This window comes from Schistocerca nitens, chromosome 4 (assembly GCF_023898315.1).
Source record: "Schistocerca nitens isolate TAMUIC-IGC-003100 chromosome 4, iqSchNite1.1, whole genome shotgun sequence".
Lineage (NCBI taxonomy): Eukaryota > Metazoa > Arthropoda > Insecta > Orthoptera > Acrididae > Schistocerca > Schistocerca nitens.
In genome coordinates this window covers 376,620,074-376,639,103 of record NC_064617.1, presented here as the reverse complement: position 1 = coordinate 376,639,103, position 19,030 = coordinate 376,620,074, and the positions used below count along the sequence as shown (strand labels likewise).

Genomic DNA, 19,030 nt, shown 5'->3' with positions numbered 1-19,030 from the left:
TGTGTTGATCGTGAAACATACTGTACATACAAAATATAAGTTGAATGCAGAGACTATTGTCATGTAAATCAATACTTTACTACCGATCTTGGCTGTTTGGAGTTTTTCCGGCGTTAACTACTTTACTTCAACAGGAGACAGAGACCGCAGGACGCAGGTGACCGGCTTAGGCTTCCCCTCAAGTTCTTGGAGTAACACAGCGGATATCCCTGAATTAGAGGCATCGGTTTCTAAAATAAACTGGCTTTAATGCGATCCTGATCAATCTTGATTCCTTCAGCTGACAGGATGTCTACCAGAAAGAAAATGTTCTTGCAGGCTAAATTTACTATGGATGGATTGACAGTCAGCTCGACTTCGAGCAAATGACGCGAGACATAGCGTAGAAGATCTTACTGTATATTGCAGTTCATCTAAATCGTTATCAACGCACTTAAATTTGAGTTCCTCAACAATGAATGCAGCAAACGCGACAATAAACTGCTCCAGTGGCTAGTCCAAAATAAACACGATTTTGTTCAGACCGCAGTCCATACAAAACACAGTGAGGGGCTTTGACCCTTCGGCCAATGGCACCTGTTGATAGGCCTAGTTAAGATTTAGTATGATAAATTATCGAGCTACTGTAAACCAGGAAAATAATTATGCAGGTAAGTTAATGGCACAAATTCTAATACTACTTTCTGATTAAGGGAATGGTAGTCAATTAGTAGGCGATAACCCTCACCAATGGACTTAGGGACTAGAAAATTAGGGGTTGCGCATGGAGAGACTGACACATAATCACACCATTCTCCGGCAAATGATGGGTGATTTACGCAACATCTTCATTTTAGGAAGGGACAACCTACACCATGATTGGCGGACAGGGATTTGATCCTTTAGTTGAACTTTGTACTTAATCTTATCAGTGACTCCTGATCTATCGGCTACATTGGAAGACTCCCCAAGGACCTCCAACACTTGCCGAGCCACAATCTCTCTCAAATGATCGACATTAAAAGTAACAACTTTCTCTTTGAAGTAACACACCACTTGAATGTCTGCTGAAGGGCTGAAGAAACTGGTATAGGCATGAGATATGAAAAAAGAGGCAGAATACGGCACTGCGGTCGGCAACACCTATATAAGACAAGTGTCTGGAGCAGTTGTTAGGTCCACTGCTGCTACAATGGCAGGTTATCAAGATTTATGTGAGTTTAAACTTGGCGTTATAGTCGGTGCACGAGCGATGTGACACAGCATCTCCGAGGTAGCGATGAATTGGGGATTTCCCCTTACGACCATTTCACGTGCGTACTGTGAATATCCGGATTTCGGTAAAACACCAAATCTTCGACATCGCTGGGGCCGGAAAAAGATCCATCAAAAACCAGACCAACGACGACTGAAGAGAATCGTTCAGCGTGACAGAAGTGCAACCCTTCCGCAAACTGCCGTAGGTTTGAATGCTGGGCCATCCACAAGTGTCCGCGAGCGAACCATTCAACAAAACATCATCGATATGGACTTTCGGAGCCGAAAGCCCAATCGTGTAACCTTGATGACTGCACGACTCAAAACTTTACGCCTCGTCTTGGCCCATCAACACCAAAATTGGTCTGTTGATGATTGGAAACATGTTGCCTGGTCGAACGAGTCTTGTTTCATATTGTATCGAGCGGATGGACGTGTACAGGTATGGAGACAACATCATGAATGCATGGACTCTGCATGTCAGCAGGAAACTGTTCAAGCTGCTATAGGGTCTGTAACGGAGTGGGGTGTGTGCAGTTGGAGTGATATGGGACCCCTGATACGTCTAGATACGTCTCTGAAGGTGACACGTACTTAAGCATCCTGTCTGATCACCTCGCATCCATTCCTTTTTACTGTGCATTACGACGAACTTGGGCAATTTCAGCAGGACAATGCGACACCCCACACGTCCAGAATTGCTACAGAGTGGCTCCAGGAACACTCTTCTTAGTTTAAACACTTCTGCTGGCCGCCAAAGTCTCCAATCATGAACATTATTGAGCATATCTGGGATACCTTGTGCTGTTCTGAAGAGATCTCCACCCCCCCCCCCCCTCTACTCTTACGGATTTACGGACAGCCCTACAGGATGCATGGTGTCAATTCCCTCCAGCACTACTTCAGACATTAGTCGAGTCCATGAGGCGTCGTGTTGCGTCACTTCTGCGTGCTCGTGAGGGCCCCGCACGATATTAGGTAGGTGTATCAGTTTCTTTGGCTGTTCAGTTCAAAAATGGTTCAAATGGCTCTGAGCACTATGGGACTCAACTGCTGCGGTCATAAGCCCCCTAGAACTTAGAACTACTTAAACCTAACTAACCTAAGGACAACACACACATCCATGCCCGAGGCAGGATTCGAACCTGCGACCGTAGCGGTCGTGCGGTTCCAGACTGCAGCGCCAGAACAGCTCGGCCACCAGCGGCCGGCGGCTGTTCAGTGTAATTATGTTTACACAGTAGATACCTTTTGCTAAGCTGAAACAGGAAAAAGTACTCTCTACTTGCATAGTCTAGAACACATCCAATCTTCTTTACAAAATCGCAGCCGAGCAATAGGTCAGTCGACAGACCTGTGACAATAGTCAAATTTATTGGCCATGGTGGTCAGCGAATCCCCGGATTGACACGAATTTCGCCCGACACCGGCAGCAACTTGCCGTTAGCGGTAAGATGTTGCTTGAATACTTTCTGTAAAGGGGGAAGCCTACAAATCTGAACTTGCTTGCTATACTGCTGATACTCGAGAAAAGAGATGTTGCTGCGTGAGTCACGTACAACACATACTGGCTCGTGATTTAAAGTGGTACAAGCAATTGGAAAACTTGCGCCGGAAACGACTCTTATTTTACTGCAGCCCTCAGGCGGTCCCAGGCATTTTCTGACACGCCGACCGATGGCGTCGGCTCCGTTTAGTGCGTCCGATTCTGGCTCGGCCACGTTTTGCTGCAAGAGCAGAAGCCTTTGGCTTATCCTTCAGGAGCGTTGTCAGCTGCTGGAATAATTTACTCCCTTTACGAGCTGGAGGTACTGACCGTCCCCTGCTCTAAAAAAAGTTAAAATGTTACCTGGAGCATTATAAATTTAGATCTGAAATTGATAAGCAGCCAAGGTGTTGGATTCTTGCTAGGGCCCGTAACACAAAAAAAATTTGTGCAATATATGGTCCGAATAGTGACCTTCTAATTTTAAGTAGTACGTATCTCGGAGGCACATAATCAAGCCGTGGATGTGCATAGTCTCATGTTTCAGGAGAACTTGTCGGAATCCACCAATAAAGGAAAGTGCACTGGATGTTGTGGTAGGCACATCAGTCTTTCTAAGATTCCTTCATTGTTTGTTAATGTTAAGGGGAGACACCAACAAGATAGTGAGATAGATGAAATTCGGTGGAGACTGGAGGAATGTGAGTTGATGGATGGCTGTTCGTCGGAGGAGCGCGTGCTGTGTTACCGTATACATTATGATAGGAAACTCAAGAGTTGTATTCTTGAAGGCTTAGTCCCTGTTGTCTGAAAATTAACCCTCGCAATACCATGAGCGAGGGGAGGGAGAGGAGGGCTATTTTATCGCGACCTTTTGAAAATTTCGAAATATAGTCAGATTTGAAAAAAAAAATTTTTAATGTGTTCTTCTACCAGATTGGATGAATATTTTAAATTTAAATCTTAGTGGTGGATGTCACTTTCACCATTGAAAGTCATATTCAATGTTTCCAGTTTCAGCGCTTTATATATATATATATATATATATATATATATATATATATATATATATATATATATATATATATATATATATATATATAGGCGCTTCAGTCTGGAACCGCGGGACCGCTACGGTCGCAGGTTCGAATCCTGCCTCGGGCATGGATGTGTGTGATGTCCTTAGGTTAGGTTTAAGTAGTTCTAAGTTCTAGGGGACTGATGACCACAGATGTTAAGTCCCATAGTACTCAGAGCCATTTGAACCATTTGAAGAATGTGCTAAAAGATATTTTCGGGTTCTGGTCCCTATTTACAAACAATGGTTCAAATGGCTCTAAGCAGTATGAGATTTAACATTTGAGGTCATCAGTCCACTGGACTCAGAACTACTTGAACCTAACTAACCTAAGGACATCACACACATCCATGCCATTCGAACCTGCGACCGTAGCAGTTCCGGACTGAAGCGCCTAGAACCGCTCGGCCACAGCGGCCGCCCTCTATTTACACGTCAGTACCTCCTTAATAGTTACGTTGTTACTATAAGTCAACAACAGTTAACGAGTTTTTCTTTTTTTTCAATTTTTTTATGGTTGACGTAAAGTATCCTTCCTCCTCCCCAATGCGCTTTTGGAAAATGCGTTGGTCCTGCCAGGGCTAAGGCACACCGACCGGGTAAAGCATGAACTCGTGAATTAAGAAATTAGTACGTCAATGCGAAGGATGTAAGATCGCTAAGCCAAACGCGAGCACTAGAAGGATTATTTTGGTGTACACCAAGAAACGTCAGCCATGGATAAACTATTTATTGATTATCTGGGGGCCCTCAAACATACCAAAACTGGTAGTAGGTACATTTTCGTAATGCTAAACTCCTTTACGAGGTTTGTTTGGTTTGTACCTACTAAAGAATTGGCGACCACCATTAGTAAGTGACAATGCTTCTGCATTTACCTCATGGGAATTTAAAAACAATTATTTTGATAATGGCATTTCTCAAGTGTCGATTACCGCGTGTTACTCTCAGCAGTCTTCTGCGAATGTATCAATAGAAATCTGAAATCTGCCTTAACAGTTTATTATTCTCATGCACAGAAACGTCTGGAACAGTTTCGAGAATTGGTTTAGTCTTGCCTTTAATACCGCCTGTCATGAAGTACATAAGAAGACCCGTTCCAAACATATGTTCACATCTCCCTTAATTGGCCACTGAGTAATTTGTGGGCATTGAATGAACTATTATCAGAGCGTATTGATCCTGAGGATATCACGGCTAAATGCAACGTGTCGAAGAAAACATTTCTTCCACACATCAGAGAGAAGTTCGTAGAAGTTGTCGGGGGCACACGCGCGCCTTCATTGGCAGTGGGGGTGTAAGTAGGCTGTTTAGGGTTTTATGTTGGTAAGGTCACGTAGCACTCTGTATGAAAATCACTGGCTGTGCTGTGTGCAGTTTGTGACTGATTGGCATTGTTGGAATATTCGCTATTGTAGTGTTGGGCTGTTGGCTGTTAACAGCGTGTAGCGTTGCGCAGTTAGAGGTGAGCCGCCAACAGTGGTGGATGTGGGGAGAGAGATGGCAGAATTTTGAGAGCGGACGATCTGGACGTGTGTCCATCAGAAAGAGTAAATTTGTAATACTGTATATCATGAAATGATATATATAGGATGACTTTTGAATATTATTAAGGTAAATACATTGTTTGTTCTCTATCAAAATCTTTCATTTGCTAACTATGCCTATAGTAGTTAGTGCATTCAGTAGTTAGAATCTTTTATTTAGCTGGCAGTATTGGCGCTAGCTGTATTGCAGTAGTTCGAGTAACGAAGATTTTTGTGAGGTAAGTGATTCATGAAGGTATAGGTTACTGTTAGCCAGGGCCATTCTTTTGTAGGGATTATTGAAAATCAGATTGCGTTGCGCTAAGAAATACTGTGTGCCAGTTTAGTGCTGATCAGAATAAGTAAAGAGAGAAATGTCTGAGTACGTTCAGTTCAGCTCAGGTGTTTGAAACTTAAATAACGTAAGAGGTTTACCAGTACTGTCATTCTTAATTTTTCTAAGGGGATGTTTCAGGGGTACTGTTTATGTGGAGAAAATCTGGGTGGAACTTAAGGGGAACAGGGGATCACAGGGAAACTATTCACTTCATTTCCCTGGCCATTTATGGTCATTAAGAGTTATTCTCCTGCCAGCTTCGTGCTCCAAGATGTTACAACGCATAAGAAAATCAGGTCACATTTGAGTCAGCTGAAATTACGAAGTGCCAAAGTAGAGGCTGATACGTAATCGACCAAAAATAAACTAGGCTGCCCAACCCAGCTTTTCATTTAAAGGGGGAGGAGGGAGAATGATATGCTTGCATCGATATCCTGTAAGCTAACGACAATGCCTCGACCAGTTGGGACTTTTACTTGCTCCATCGCGAGAGACTGTGAGTTATGCATGTGCCGATTTCAGCACCGTGTGGAAGCGCGGGGCAGAAGATGGGGTTTTGTTACGTCATTGGCCACAGAGCGAGACCTACGAGAAAGACACCGCGGCGCGCAAGTCACGAGGGTAGGCTTGAACTCGCTCGCTCGCTCAGCTCATCAGAGGAAATACGTTTCTAATCGTTTTAACTGGTAGCTTGGTGTTTACGTACTGACGAGAATTGCATATTATACTGAAATCTGCTTTTATAGAGTCTTACTGATTACTAGTACTACAACAAAATACACAACTGTGCAGTAGCTGTAATTTATGTGCTGCGATTGTTTATAGCACTTAGTCTCTACCGCTTGGAAGTCCTCATTTTGTACAAGATGTAGTGCCTCAGCCTACCAATAAAATTTTATTGAACGCAGTACAGCCGTAACAAATTATTAGTAGGCATATGGACTTTCTATCGTTGTGGGACTAATAAACAATAAGAGCCCATAATAGCGATTGCAGTAGAAGAAGCAATTCTCATATGTAGTTAACACGCAATCACGAGTTAACAGGTGCAGCAGCGTAGTTTGCTGAGCTGATCGAGCGAGCGGGTCAGGTCTACCTTCGTGACGTATGCGCAGTGCGGCCTGTCTTTCTCGTGGGCCTCGCCACTCTCTCCTGGCAGCGGCGAGCGCGTCAACATTGCCCACGCTTGGCAACGGTCGCCAACTTGGAAGGGCGACGAGTTTTTCATTTCGGAGTTGGCTTTGGGATTGGTTCCTTCCTGGTCTTCTATTAATGGTCTAGAACACTTTCACGTCGTAGACCCAGCACTGATCCGGTCACGAAGGTAGTTTACCGAGGTGAAACTGCTGTGAGAGCATTGGAACAGTCTTTACCAGCGTCTGACGGGAGATGACGCTCAGCATACGTTGGCTCAGTTCCATCATAATGGTGCTTAGGGGTACCTATTCGGTTGAACGTAACCACTTACGTGGGTAAAATCTGACAATGATTGTACGTGATTGGCTGTCCCATCACTCGCGTATAGTCCAAGACTAGTGTTGTGTTTGATTTATAGAAATCAGGTGCCAAGCATTGTGGTACAATGTGTTAGATATATGTGTTCCTTTTATTTTAATTTCCTAAAGGGGCTGGTAATAGAAATTTGTGTGCTCCGCTCAGTTAATTTACGCTGGAAATGCCGCAACCCTGGGTGGGATCTTGCCGCAACTTCACCTTGTTTTGCTAACTTAGTATACGCTGTTGAGTTATGAAAAAAGCTCAACTCCGGTACCTTCTCACACTGAGGTAACAAAAGTCGTAGGGTACCTCTTAATATCGTGTCGGACCTCCTTTTGCCCGGAGGATTGCAGCAACTCGACGAGGCGTTGATTCAACAAGTCAGAAGCCCCCTGCAGAAATAGTGAGCCACGATGCCTCTATAGCCGTCCGTAATTGCGAAAGTATTGCTGGTGCAGGAGTTTGTGCCCGATGTGACCTCTCGGTTATGTCCCACAAATGTTCGATGGGGTTCATGTTGGGCGATCTAGGTGACCAAATCGTTCGCTCGAATGGTCCAAAATGTTCTTCAAACCAATCGCAAACAACTGTGGCCCGATGATATGACGAATTGTCATACATAAAAAATTCGTCGTTGTCCAGGTACGTGAAGTCCACGAACGGCTGCAAGTGGTATGCAAGTGGCAGAACATAACCATTTGCAGTCAACGATCGGTTGGGTAGACACAGCCCAGACTTTTATGGAGCCATCAACAGCTTAGACAGTCGTTTGTTGTCAACTTGGGTCCATGGCTTCGTGGGGTCTGCGCTACATTCGAACCCTACTTGCACCTCTTACCAGCTGAAGACGTGACCCATTTGACCAGGCCACGGTTTTCCAGTTGTTTGGGGGTATGGTCACGAGGCCAGGAGAGGAGGTTCAGGTTGTCGTGCTGTTAGCGAAGGCACTCTCGCGGTCGTCTGCTGCCATTGCCCATTAGCACCAAATTTCGCAGCACTGTCCGAGCGGATACGTTCGTGATACGTCCCACACCCATTTCTGCAGTTATTTCACGCAGCGTTGCTTGTCTGTTCGAACTGACAAATCTACCCGAACGCCGTAGCTCCCTGTGGTTAAGTGAAGTCCGTCGCCCACTACATTGTCCGTGGTGAGAGATAATGCCTGAAATTTGGTAATGGTATTTTCGACAGACTTTTGACAATGTGGGTCTCGGATATTGAATTCCGGAACGATTTCCGAAATGGAATGTCCCATGCGTCTGGCTCCAACAACTATTCCTCGTTCAAAGTCTGTTAATCCACGTCCTGGGGCAATAATCACGCCAGAAACTTTTTCACACGAATCACCTGAGTGCAAATGGCAGCTCGGCCAATGCACTATTTTATACCTTGTGTACCTTATACTATCGCCATCTGTATGCGTAAATATCGATATCCAATGACTTTTGCCACCTCAATGTATCATTATTTTAAGGTGTTAGGGCATGGGGAGTATATTGTTGTTTTTTTTTTTCTGTTGTAGGACGCTAAAACGTAACTGTTTCATTGTATGTGTCTGGTGCGATAGCTGGTTGGAACCTGTGAAAATGTTAATATGCTTTTAATAGCTTCTGAACAAAGTCATTGGCGTTCTTCGTCGTATATTTTCCTGCTCTTGGAATTTTAAATAAGTTCGGGTTATAATTTAAATCTTGTTAAGGAATTCTGTAAGAAACTAAGCGTAAGGCACAGAGACTCGTTGACAGGAAAGTTTTGGAAGTTTCTATTGTCTGTTTTACATATTGACGCCTTTAAATATTATTTGAGGCTTACAATGTCTGATACATTTATAGGCATTTTTAAATATTTTTTTTGGTGTTATATTGTCTGTTTTACTGATTGGCGTCTTCAAAACATTACTGAGAATTACAGATCTTGTTAATTTTTGGCGTTCTTTAATGATTACCTTACGAGTGCTCGACTGAATAATCGACGTTCCCAGCGAGAGCCTTATCTGTAAGGGCAATCAAATGAAAACGAAACAGACGGAAAAGAGTAAGTTAATTGTTTATTACGAGAAAAGTCATCGTCATAACTGTTGATAGATTTATCTTATTGTTAGACAAGACAATCGTGGGAAAATGCGGATGTCTCCGGAACCATGATTGTGGACAGGCGTGCACCTTTTCGTCTGAAGCTAATCTACTGCGACGCAAGTCTGTCTTCAGTGCTCCAAAAAATAGAAATCGCATTAGGAGAAATCAGGGCTGTATATAAGATTTGAAAGGGCTTCCCAACGAATATTCTGCAGCTTGTGGCTCTGAGCACTATGGGACTCAACTGCTGAGGTCATTAGTCTTCTGCAGCGTGTCAGACACACACTTGCAAGATGTGACCTTGTCCGAATCGTCTACCCGATATACGAAAGGCCACGCTCGTACAATCCTGGAAAACTGCATGGAACACCATAGATGCACTTGACACTTACAGCCCAATAAATCGGCTGTTGCAGATCAGTGCGTCGACACTCTATGCGGTAAGAAATGTCGAAATTCTAGCGTCGACTTCACTGTTTTTGTATTCGATGGTGAAGGAGACAGCTGAATTCGTCTGGCGAAGAATTTTATTAACAAAGATATCGGTTTACACCTTGACAAATAATGCATCCGACGCTTTCTCGAATAAACTCGCAAAGCCATCGCCACAATGCAGGTAATAATGACATGTAGATATACCAACATGTATCGACCGCGTAGCCACAGATTAAATTTATGCGTACCCTGTGCCACCGATCAGTGTCTCTGGTGCTTGTTTCTTCTGTGTTTTAAAGTACTGTAGCGTATTGTAGATTCAGTGGGGTCACTCTGAAGATGGGCGGAAAATAGACGGCCGAAATATCAGAAAAAGAAGAAATAAAGTTTATGTAGCAGCGCACCCGAAATTTGATTGAATCCTTGACACTTCTTTGCACACTCTGTCTTTCGCCTTGTGAAAGACATGCTTCCATGCTCGAATCCTGCTCCGGAGCAGAGTTTTAATATAATACGAAGTTTTCGAAACAGAGCACACGCCGCTGCATTATGAAAGATCCGTTGTCGACATTGAGGACTGCCTTTATCTCTGCTGTTGTACGTACAGCCTGCACTCGCTTCCTCCAGCAATGAACTCCACTAAGGGTCATCGTGTGGGACCGGCGATAACTTTCTGACTGCTGCTCCTGAGCGACACGGTTTGTAGTGCGACTCGCCTTCGGAAGCGGGCAAGTTACGCAGCCGATACATGGCTGTTTGGCGCCTGGCACCGTTGCTCTCGATCTGTGCGCTGGCGTTCGTTTCCGCGTCGCTGGCCTCTCCCAACCAGCTTCTGCAGGTGTTTATCGATCTCGTGGTGGCTGCGTCAGGGAGTCCACGGTCGAATGGCACCGGCTGCAGCCCGCCGTACCACCGCTACCACGAAGCGGAGAAGACGGAGTACCTTCAGATGTTGAAGGCCTTGTCGAAGGTAGCCAAGGTCGTGGATCACGAGGGACGACAGCTCGAGGAACCGCTCGAAGATGACGCAGGGCCTGGCAGTGACGCGACTGCGACGTCTCGTCACAGCAAGTCGTTTATCAATCGGATTCCAAGTTTCAAGAAGTGTCCTCCAGGTCAACAGCTGGACAGGATAGGAAAATGTCGGAAAGTGATCAACGACTCAAAAGGTAGGAGCTTCGTTAACAGGAGGATCTGCTTCTGTTAATCCACTTGCTTCTCCATCTGACTGTACAAGATATACACCCGAAACTTCTACTTATTTTATTTCGTGAACGATTCATGGTATACAAACGAGGTTTCTGGCAAACATACCGGACAGAGACACACGTAACTCTGTCGTAAGATAATATTCTTGTATCTGTAGGGACTTGAAAACAAGGCTATTCACATTACGTAACGGCTCACCATATTCTTGGTCCATGGCGTGGTCCTCTTGCCTATCTAGCAGCTTCCAGGGGCAACAAAATTCCGATTATCAATATTTAATGTACTTTCTACATCTACATCTACATCTACATGGATACCTTGCAAATCACATTTAAGTGCCTGGCAGAGGGTTCATCGAATCACCTTCACAATTCTCTGTTATTCCAATGTCGTATAGCGCGCGGAAAGAACGAACACCTATATCTTTCCACACGAGCTCTGATTTCCCTTATTTTATCGTGGTGATCGTTTCTCCCTATGTAGCTCGGTATCCACAAAACATTTTCGCATTCGGAGAAGAAAGTTGGTGATTGGAATTTCGTGAGAAGACTCCGTCGCAATGAAAAACTCTTTTAATGATTTCCAGCCCAAATCCTGTATCATTTCACTGACACTCTCTCCCATATTTCACGATAATACAAAATGTGATGCCCTTTTTTGAACTTTTTTGATGTACTCCGTCAGTCCTATCAGGTAAGGATCCCACACCGCGCAGCAGTATTCTAATAGAGGACGGACAAGCGTAGTGTAGGCAGTCTATTTACTAGATCTGTTACATTTTCTAAGTGTCATGCCAACAAAACGCAGTCTTTGGTTAGCCTTCCCCACAACATTTTCTATGTGTTCTTTCCAATTTAAGTTATTCGTAATTGTAATACCTAGGTATTTAGTCGAATTTACGGTTTTTAGATTAGACTGATTTATCGTGTAACGGAAGTTTAATGAATTCCTGTTAGCACTCGTGTGGATGACCTTACACTTTTCGTTATTTAGGGTCAACTGCCAATTTTCGCACCATTCAGATATCTTTTCTAAATCGTTTTACAATTTGTTTTGATCTTCTGATGACTTTATTAGTCGATAAACGACAGAGTCATCTGCAAACAACCTAAGACGGCTGCTCAGATTGTCTCTCAAATAGTTTATATATATAAGCAACAGCAAAGGGCCTGTAACACTACCTTGGGGAACGCCAGAAATCACTTCTGTTTTACTCGATGACTTTCCGTCAATTACTACGAACTGTGACCTCTCTGACAGGAAATCACAAATCCAGTCACATTACTGAGACGATATTCCATAAGCACGCAATTTCACTACAAGCCGCTTGTGTGGTACCGTGTCAAAAGCCTTCCGGAATTCCAGATATACGGAATCGATCTGAATCCCTTGTCAATAGCACTCAACACTTCGTGTGAATAAAGACCTAGTTATTAAATAAATTTAGAAACTTAATATGTTCTCATAATCTGTTCATTAAGAGATATAATTTTGTAGCAAAGAATTAGCATAGTAATACAAGTATTACTAATAGTAACTGTCTAAACGTCTTGAGGAAGAGTAGCACACGACGAGCAAATGACCCACACTTTAGGCGATCAGTATTTGAGAACGAGAGTACTTAGCGACTTTAAATAAACTTCAAACATAATTTCAAACCTTTTCTGAACTTCTATCTTACACGCTTAACGTCAAACATTTAATACATTAACCCATCTGATATCAGACGTTTTACCCATATATTCCTAGAAATTTTTTTAAGAGTTTTATGATTTTCACGTAAGTAATTTACTCGTGACCACAGACAGTAGCTGAAATAGTAATTTATTGTTGCGACTTCTGAAAGGAGCTTTTTTCAGTGATCGACAATGACTCTATGGGCACGTAAGATCGCACACTACTGTAGAATAGGAATAGCCAAAATAAAACATATTGTACTCTAACCAGTGTCTATTATTAGGAATTTGATAATCAGTCGTCATTATTGCAAGTTATGAACTATTAAGTAATCATATTAGGTACGCAGCTCTTTTGGCCCTAATGGCCTGTTCGGGCTGAGTTTAGAGTTTTAGTTTAAACATGGGAGGTGGATTCTTTAAGAAATCGGAGGTTTACTAGTAGTGATATAATGCTTGTTAATGTTGGTGTTCGAACTAATCGCAAAAGTATCCAGGAAACGTCGCCTGGCTTCGTCGTTATATGCAGAAAGAAGATAGTCCTATGTTTCCAAGATAATATGTATTTCCTCTTGGCCTTGCTTTGTGCGAGATAGATACAAAATGAACTACGATTTGTTGTAGATGAAGCTGCGTGTTAAATTGTAGTGTTCCTTAGGGTATGGGTCCACTACTCATAGTAGCGTCTAAATGATGAAACCATTTTAAAAACCACTGTAGATTGTCAGTCTTATTACGCAAAGTGTCTTTATTGCACAATGTATATGTTTTAGATTACTGACCAGTTTTGGTCTTTGGCCATTACTAAAGGTATAGCATTGATAATGAGTGTGCCACATTTAAAAGCCTTTCCGCGCCGTGTAGGGACGACCTTTGTTCAGACACACACACACACACACACACACACCAATCGAGCATTATATGATACAACTCGTGATCTCAGTAAAAACACTATTAACAGCTGGTTCACTGATCCTTGTAAATATATTTAACGGTGCAACGTGTCCTTTTGCTTCCTCATACATAAACATATCCGTTACAAAAAGGCGTGAAACATGCATCATCAAAACATTATACATTAACACGCTCTTTTGCAGGGAGTCAAAGTTTATCGAAAGAGAGAGCTACAGTCATGCGATCACAGCATAATCTTAATAAAACTATTACACACATTACAGCCACTACTAGTGTAATCAAATATTCGTTTCTGTTATACAGAAGTTTAAATAAATAAAAGGGTTTAATAACACATCGAATCATCTCTGTACCAGTAATCAACAAATGATTTTTCTACCAATGATTGTAAGTAATTTCAAAGTTGAATGCGCAATATATTTGTTAAGATTTAACGGAAAGTACGCAATGTTGTGGTTGCATGACGAGAGCTCGCTCTGTCGATAAACTTTGACTCTCTGCAAAATGACTTTGCTGAGCATAGTCTTTGGGTGATGCATGATTACCGAGATTTGTAACAGATATGTTACGTATGCTGAGAGAGACAGAGACAGATAGGGAGAGAGAGAGAGAGAGAACAATTGTCAGTCCCCACATAGCATGGAACAGGTTTCAGATGTGGCACACACATCACCAACGCTACAGGTTTCAAATATGACACACACATCATCAGCGCTATGAAAGTAATTTAACAACATTCTTGTACTGCCCTTCTTAAGGACCGGAGGCAGACGCTGTTGAGGCAATCGCTATCAAAATTTTAGCATACAACGACTTATAACATATATTTCTAATGTTAGTGGGTGCACGCTAAAATATTTATAATGAATAATAATTTAACAACAGTTGTAATATGCAAGCGTAATGATATTTAGCAATATATCTAACCTTTTAGTGTTCTTTTGGTACTGTATTCACAGACATTTTCAAATGGTCATAAGAGTGAAACTGGCTAGTAATGTGAAATATGTACATTGTGGAATAAAGGCACATTAGATAATAAAACCGGCAGCTTCTGGTGGTTTTTAAAATGGTTTCATCATTTATAAACTTCTAGTGTAACAGAAGGTGCCCAGGAAGGCTATTTGCTGAGGTTTAGGCAAAAATTGTTGAAATGGCACTGAGCACTATGGGACTTAACTGCTGAGGGCATCAGTCCCCTAGAACTTAGAACTACTTAAACCTAACTAACCTAAGTACATCACACACGTCCATGCCCAAGGCAGGATTCGAACCTGCGACCGCAGCGGTCACGCGGTTCCAGACTGTAGCGCTCGGCCACTCCGGCCGGAGACGTTTAGGCGGAGAGCTTTTGTGGAAAGAAGTAATCAATTCAAAAGCTTCATATAACGGCGGAGCCTGACATTAACGACTCAATTGACGGTGTTTACAACATAACAGCCGATTCCGGCGTCGTCGCCTTTCAATTTTAGAATATTAATTCGATATTTTTGCGAAGACATTCAACACCATCATTAACAATGTTTATAGACCTGTACTCAGGTATTGAAGACCTTTTTAATTATATTAAAAAGAAGTTGCCCTGATAGAGTTTTACACATAAATCGAAATTAAGAACCTCTCTAGCTACTATCATTTGCCGAAAACCGCTTTTCGATATCTTGTACCGTTCATGAAATAAAACAGGATCACATTTCAGGTCATTCATGCTGTATACCTGTTCAACTACGTAACTTGCACAACCGGAATGCTTAGTAAACCGGAATGCTTAGAAACTAAGTTTCTGGGAAATGGTATCACCGAAAGGAGGAAGTACTCGTAATTTGTTGCATTGGTAACTCTTCTATCTCTTTTATCTACCAAGGTACTGAAACAACTTCGTTTTACGAGACGATATAATTGTTTGTTAGTTTTGGAAATGTCTTGGTAAAAGGGATTCACTGATGTAATTTTTATTAAGGCTTGCAGTAGAATTACAGCAGAAAACATCGAGGTAATTCAGAACACAAGTACCACGACAGTTATTAATAAACATCTGGAGAAGGTGTTTGCCAAAACATGGCATAAGAATGTGATTTGTTAGTTGTGCGTACCCCGTCTATGAACCCACAAGAACTCAGAAACGTTTGGATATGAGACATATACTATACTCGATAGGCAGACACTCAACTCTCGTAGAGTCACATGTGAATTTCCTCAAATGTGTAAAACTAGTTAATCATTTGAACAAATACCTGACACATGTAGCGTATCACAGAGATTTTGCGGGGAATCCTTATTTCGCTAAAATCATCGCATCCTGTTGTCTTTTTCAGGATTTGTTCAAGTCTCGTGGGTTTTTTCCTCTTCCGTGACCTTTACGGCTTATATAAGCTGGACGCGTACTTCAGCTAAACGAAGATCAAATGTGGTTTTTAAAGTCACTGATTTCTGATCTTCAGAAACTGGCGCTTTTTTGTGCATTTATTTATTTAATACAATTCGACCTTTACCATACTGCAGATTACTTACTCGAAGAACAAGTGATAAGCCTGTCACGTCGTCACTTACCTTTGTTTTTTTCGTCCAAAATGTTTGTCCTCCATCGTGACTGTCGATCACGAAACAATAACAGTGTCTGAGAGTTCTTGCGTTGTTTTATTCCTAATCATGCTGTTCCTCCCATAAGATTCTTCGCCGACCGCGGTGGCCGAGCGGTTCTAGGCACTTCAGTCCGGAACAGCGCGACTGCTACGGTCGCAGGTTCGAATCCTGCCTCGGGCATGGATGTGTGTGATGTCCTTACGTTAGTAAGGTTCAAGTTGTTCTAAGTTCTAAGGGACTGATGATCTCAGATGTTAAGTCCCATAGTGCTCAGAGCCATTTGAACCATTTTTTAAGATTTTTCCGGTTTTACGAAGACATCACTGTCACAGAAATAATTGTGTTACTGTAAAAGATACTCACGCTACTACTGCACATCACTTTTTCTGTGCCATATGAAATTTTCTTACAAGTTGTATGTTTTCAGACAATGCACCTGTTTTTAGCTGCAAGAAAATTTCCTTGTCTTGGATCTGTGTCTCAGCAGCACGTACATCCTGCATGTATTGTTCGCCATTTAATTTATTTACCGATGTAATCCCCTCCAATTGTTAGGTAACCCAGGAAATCTTTACGCTGATTCTTAATCTCTCTCCGAAGCGTCCTCCCTTTTTTCGTATATCGCAGTCCACGATTTCGCGAAAAAGCGTTCGTCATATCTCGTTTTTACTGTGACCGCTGTGTTAACTTTGCTGCAGTAACTAGAAGTTGTGTAACTATGCGAGAGGAGAGCGCCGAACAGGGGAGCGTATTCACTGCGTTGTGCGTCATGGGACTTCTGGAGCGGTGGCTCATTTACACGGAACTTGTTTTTCACAGTCGATGAACTCCAATGAGGGTCATCAGCAGAGGCAGCGATAAGTGTGCCGCGTCTGCTGCTCTGACTCCTCTCGGCACTGCAGTACGTTTTCGGAAGTCACCGCAATCCCTAGATAAAGCATGCTCGCTCGCAGAACGGAGACCTATGCGCTCTGCGTGGTGCTGTTGAGTTTCCTGACGCTGTCATTGGCCGCCCACCTCCGCCAGTCGTCCACAGTTGTCGCCTGGGACCGCGAGGAGTCCGGGCTAGGTGACGCACCTTCGAACGACGCAGAGTCTAGCAGCGAGACTGAGCTGACTGACCTGGTCAGCAGGTCGTTCATAGCCATGCCGGGCATCAAGGCGTGTCCGCCCGGTCAGCAGATGGACTGGATAGGCAAGTGCAGGACGGCGATTCGATCCTCCAGAGGTACGGTCTCTCACCCCAGAAAGAATCTCCTATTTTACTAATTCCTGCTTCGACTAACATCAGATTGTAGGCCTTATTAAACGTTTCCGTGCAGATGGGGCCTAGTCAAAAATGGTTCAAATGGCTCTGAGCACTATGGGACTTAACTTCTGAGGTCGTCAGTCCCGTAGACTTAGAACTACTTAAACCTAACTAACCTAAGGACATCACACACATCCATGCCCGAGGGAGGATTCGAACCTGCGACCGTAGCGGTCGCGCCGTTCCAGACTGTAGCGCCTAGGACCGCTCGGCCACTTCGGCCGGCTGTGGCCTAGTCAAATGTTGGATAACTTTTATTAGAGCTGTAAACTTTAACTTATAAAGTTAGTTTGGTTTCACATCAGTAAACAACCCCATTCCTTAAAGAATGGAGCTCCAACGTACAAAACAACTTCAGGCTTCTGATTACTAATTACCTTACCAATGAGTTAGTATATTAAGTATCTGACGTTAAACTTGTAAGCGAGAAAAATGTTAGAAAAGCTTTGAAATTATATTTAAAGTTCGTAGCCGCTGAGTTCTCTCATTATAAAACACTGTATGAGTATAATCCAAGTAACTTGCACTCCTTTTTCAGCAAAAGCTAGTTTTTCACGCATCTCAATGTTTATGACGTCATATTTCCTGATATTATACGACATTACGTGCTATATGTGGACACTGTCTGCAAAATGTGTTGCGAATAGAGTTGGTAGTTGAGAAGAAATAAATTAATGTCTCATCCTTCAAGTGTCAATTTTACTGCACGAGGGCTGAAAACGTAGTGAGTGATAATCGTTTTTCCTTTCATCATTTTGTGTTTGGTATCGGCCGAAGGTTTGAAATTATGTGTAAAGTTTGATGGAAGTCAGTAAGCGTTCTCATTCCCAGATACTGGACGAGTATAGTCTGGGTATTTGCGCGCCTTGAGTTACACTGGCTCAAGTCATATACATAGTTTATATCTGTAATACTTGTCTTACTGTGCTCAACCTTTCATATAAGAGAGCACATCTTAATGAGTAATTTATGTCAGCATTCTCAATTTTTAAAATCGGTTTATATAGGGTGGTCCCATTGATAGTGACTGGGCCAAATATCTCACGAAATAAGCATCAAACGAAAAAAACACAAAGAACGAAACTTGTCCAGCTTGAAGGGGGAAACCAGCGGCGATATGGTAGGCCCGCTAGATGGCGCTGCCATAGGTCAAAAGGATATCAACCGCGATTTTTAAACAGCAACCCCAATTTTTTATTACATATTCGTGTAGTACGTAAAGAAATATGCTTGTTTTAGTTGGACCACTTTTTTCGCTTTGTGACAGATGGCGCTGTAATAGTCACAAACGTATAAGTACGTGGTATCACGTAACATTCCGCCAGTGCGGACGGTATTTGCTTCGTGATACAATACCCGTGTTAAAATGGACCGTTTACCAATTGCGGTTAAGGTCGATATCATGTTGATGTATGGCTATTGTGATCAAAATGCCCAACGGGCCTCTGCTACGTATGCTGCTCGGCATCCTGGACGACAGCATCCAAGTGTCCGTACCGTTCGCCGGATAGTTACGTTATTTAAGGAAACAGGAAGTGTTCAGCCACATGTGAAACGTCAGCCACGACCTGCAAGAAATGATGATGCCCAAATAAGTGTTTTGGCTGCTGTCGTGGCTAATCCGCACATCAGTAGCAGACAAATTGCACGAGAATCGGGAATCTCAAA

At 42.8% G+C, this 19,030-nt stretch overlaps 1 protein-coding gene across 2 annotated transcripts in view; it reads left to right on the top strand.

Moving 5' to 3' along the window:
• Window positions 1–10,338: 10,338 nt before the first annotated feature.
• LOC126253276 (uncharacterized) overlaps window positions 10,339–19,030 on the top strand; it is a 41,462-nt gene continuing 32,770 nt past the window's right edge. The window contains exon 1 of one of the 2 annotated variants that reach the window (XM_049954493.1): window positions 10,339–10,839. In XM_049954493.1, coding sequence (XP_049810450.1) covers window positions 10,811–10,839 — 29 coding nt within the window. In that variant the 5' untranslated portion in view covers window positions 10,339–10,810. Of the gene's footprint in view, window positions 10,840–16,914; window positions 17,282–19,030 lie in introns of those variants that run through there. The other variant, XM_049954495.1, reaches the window with a different exon arrangement.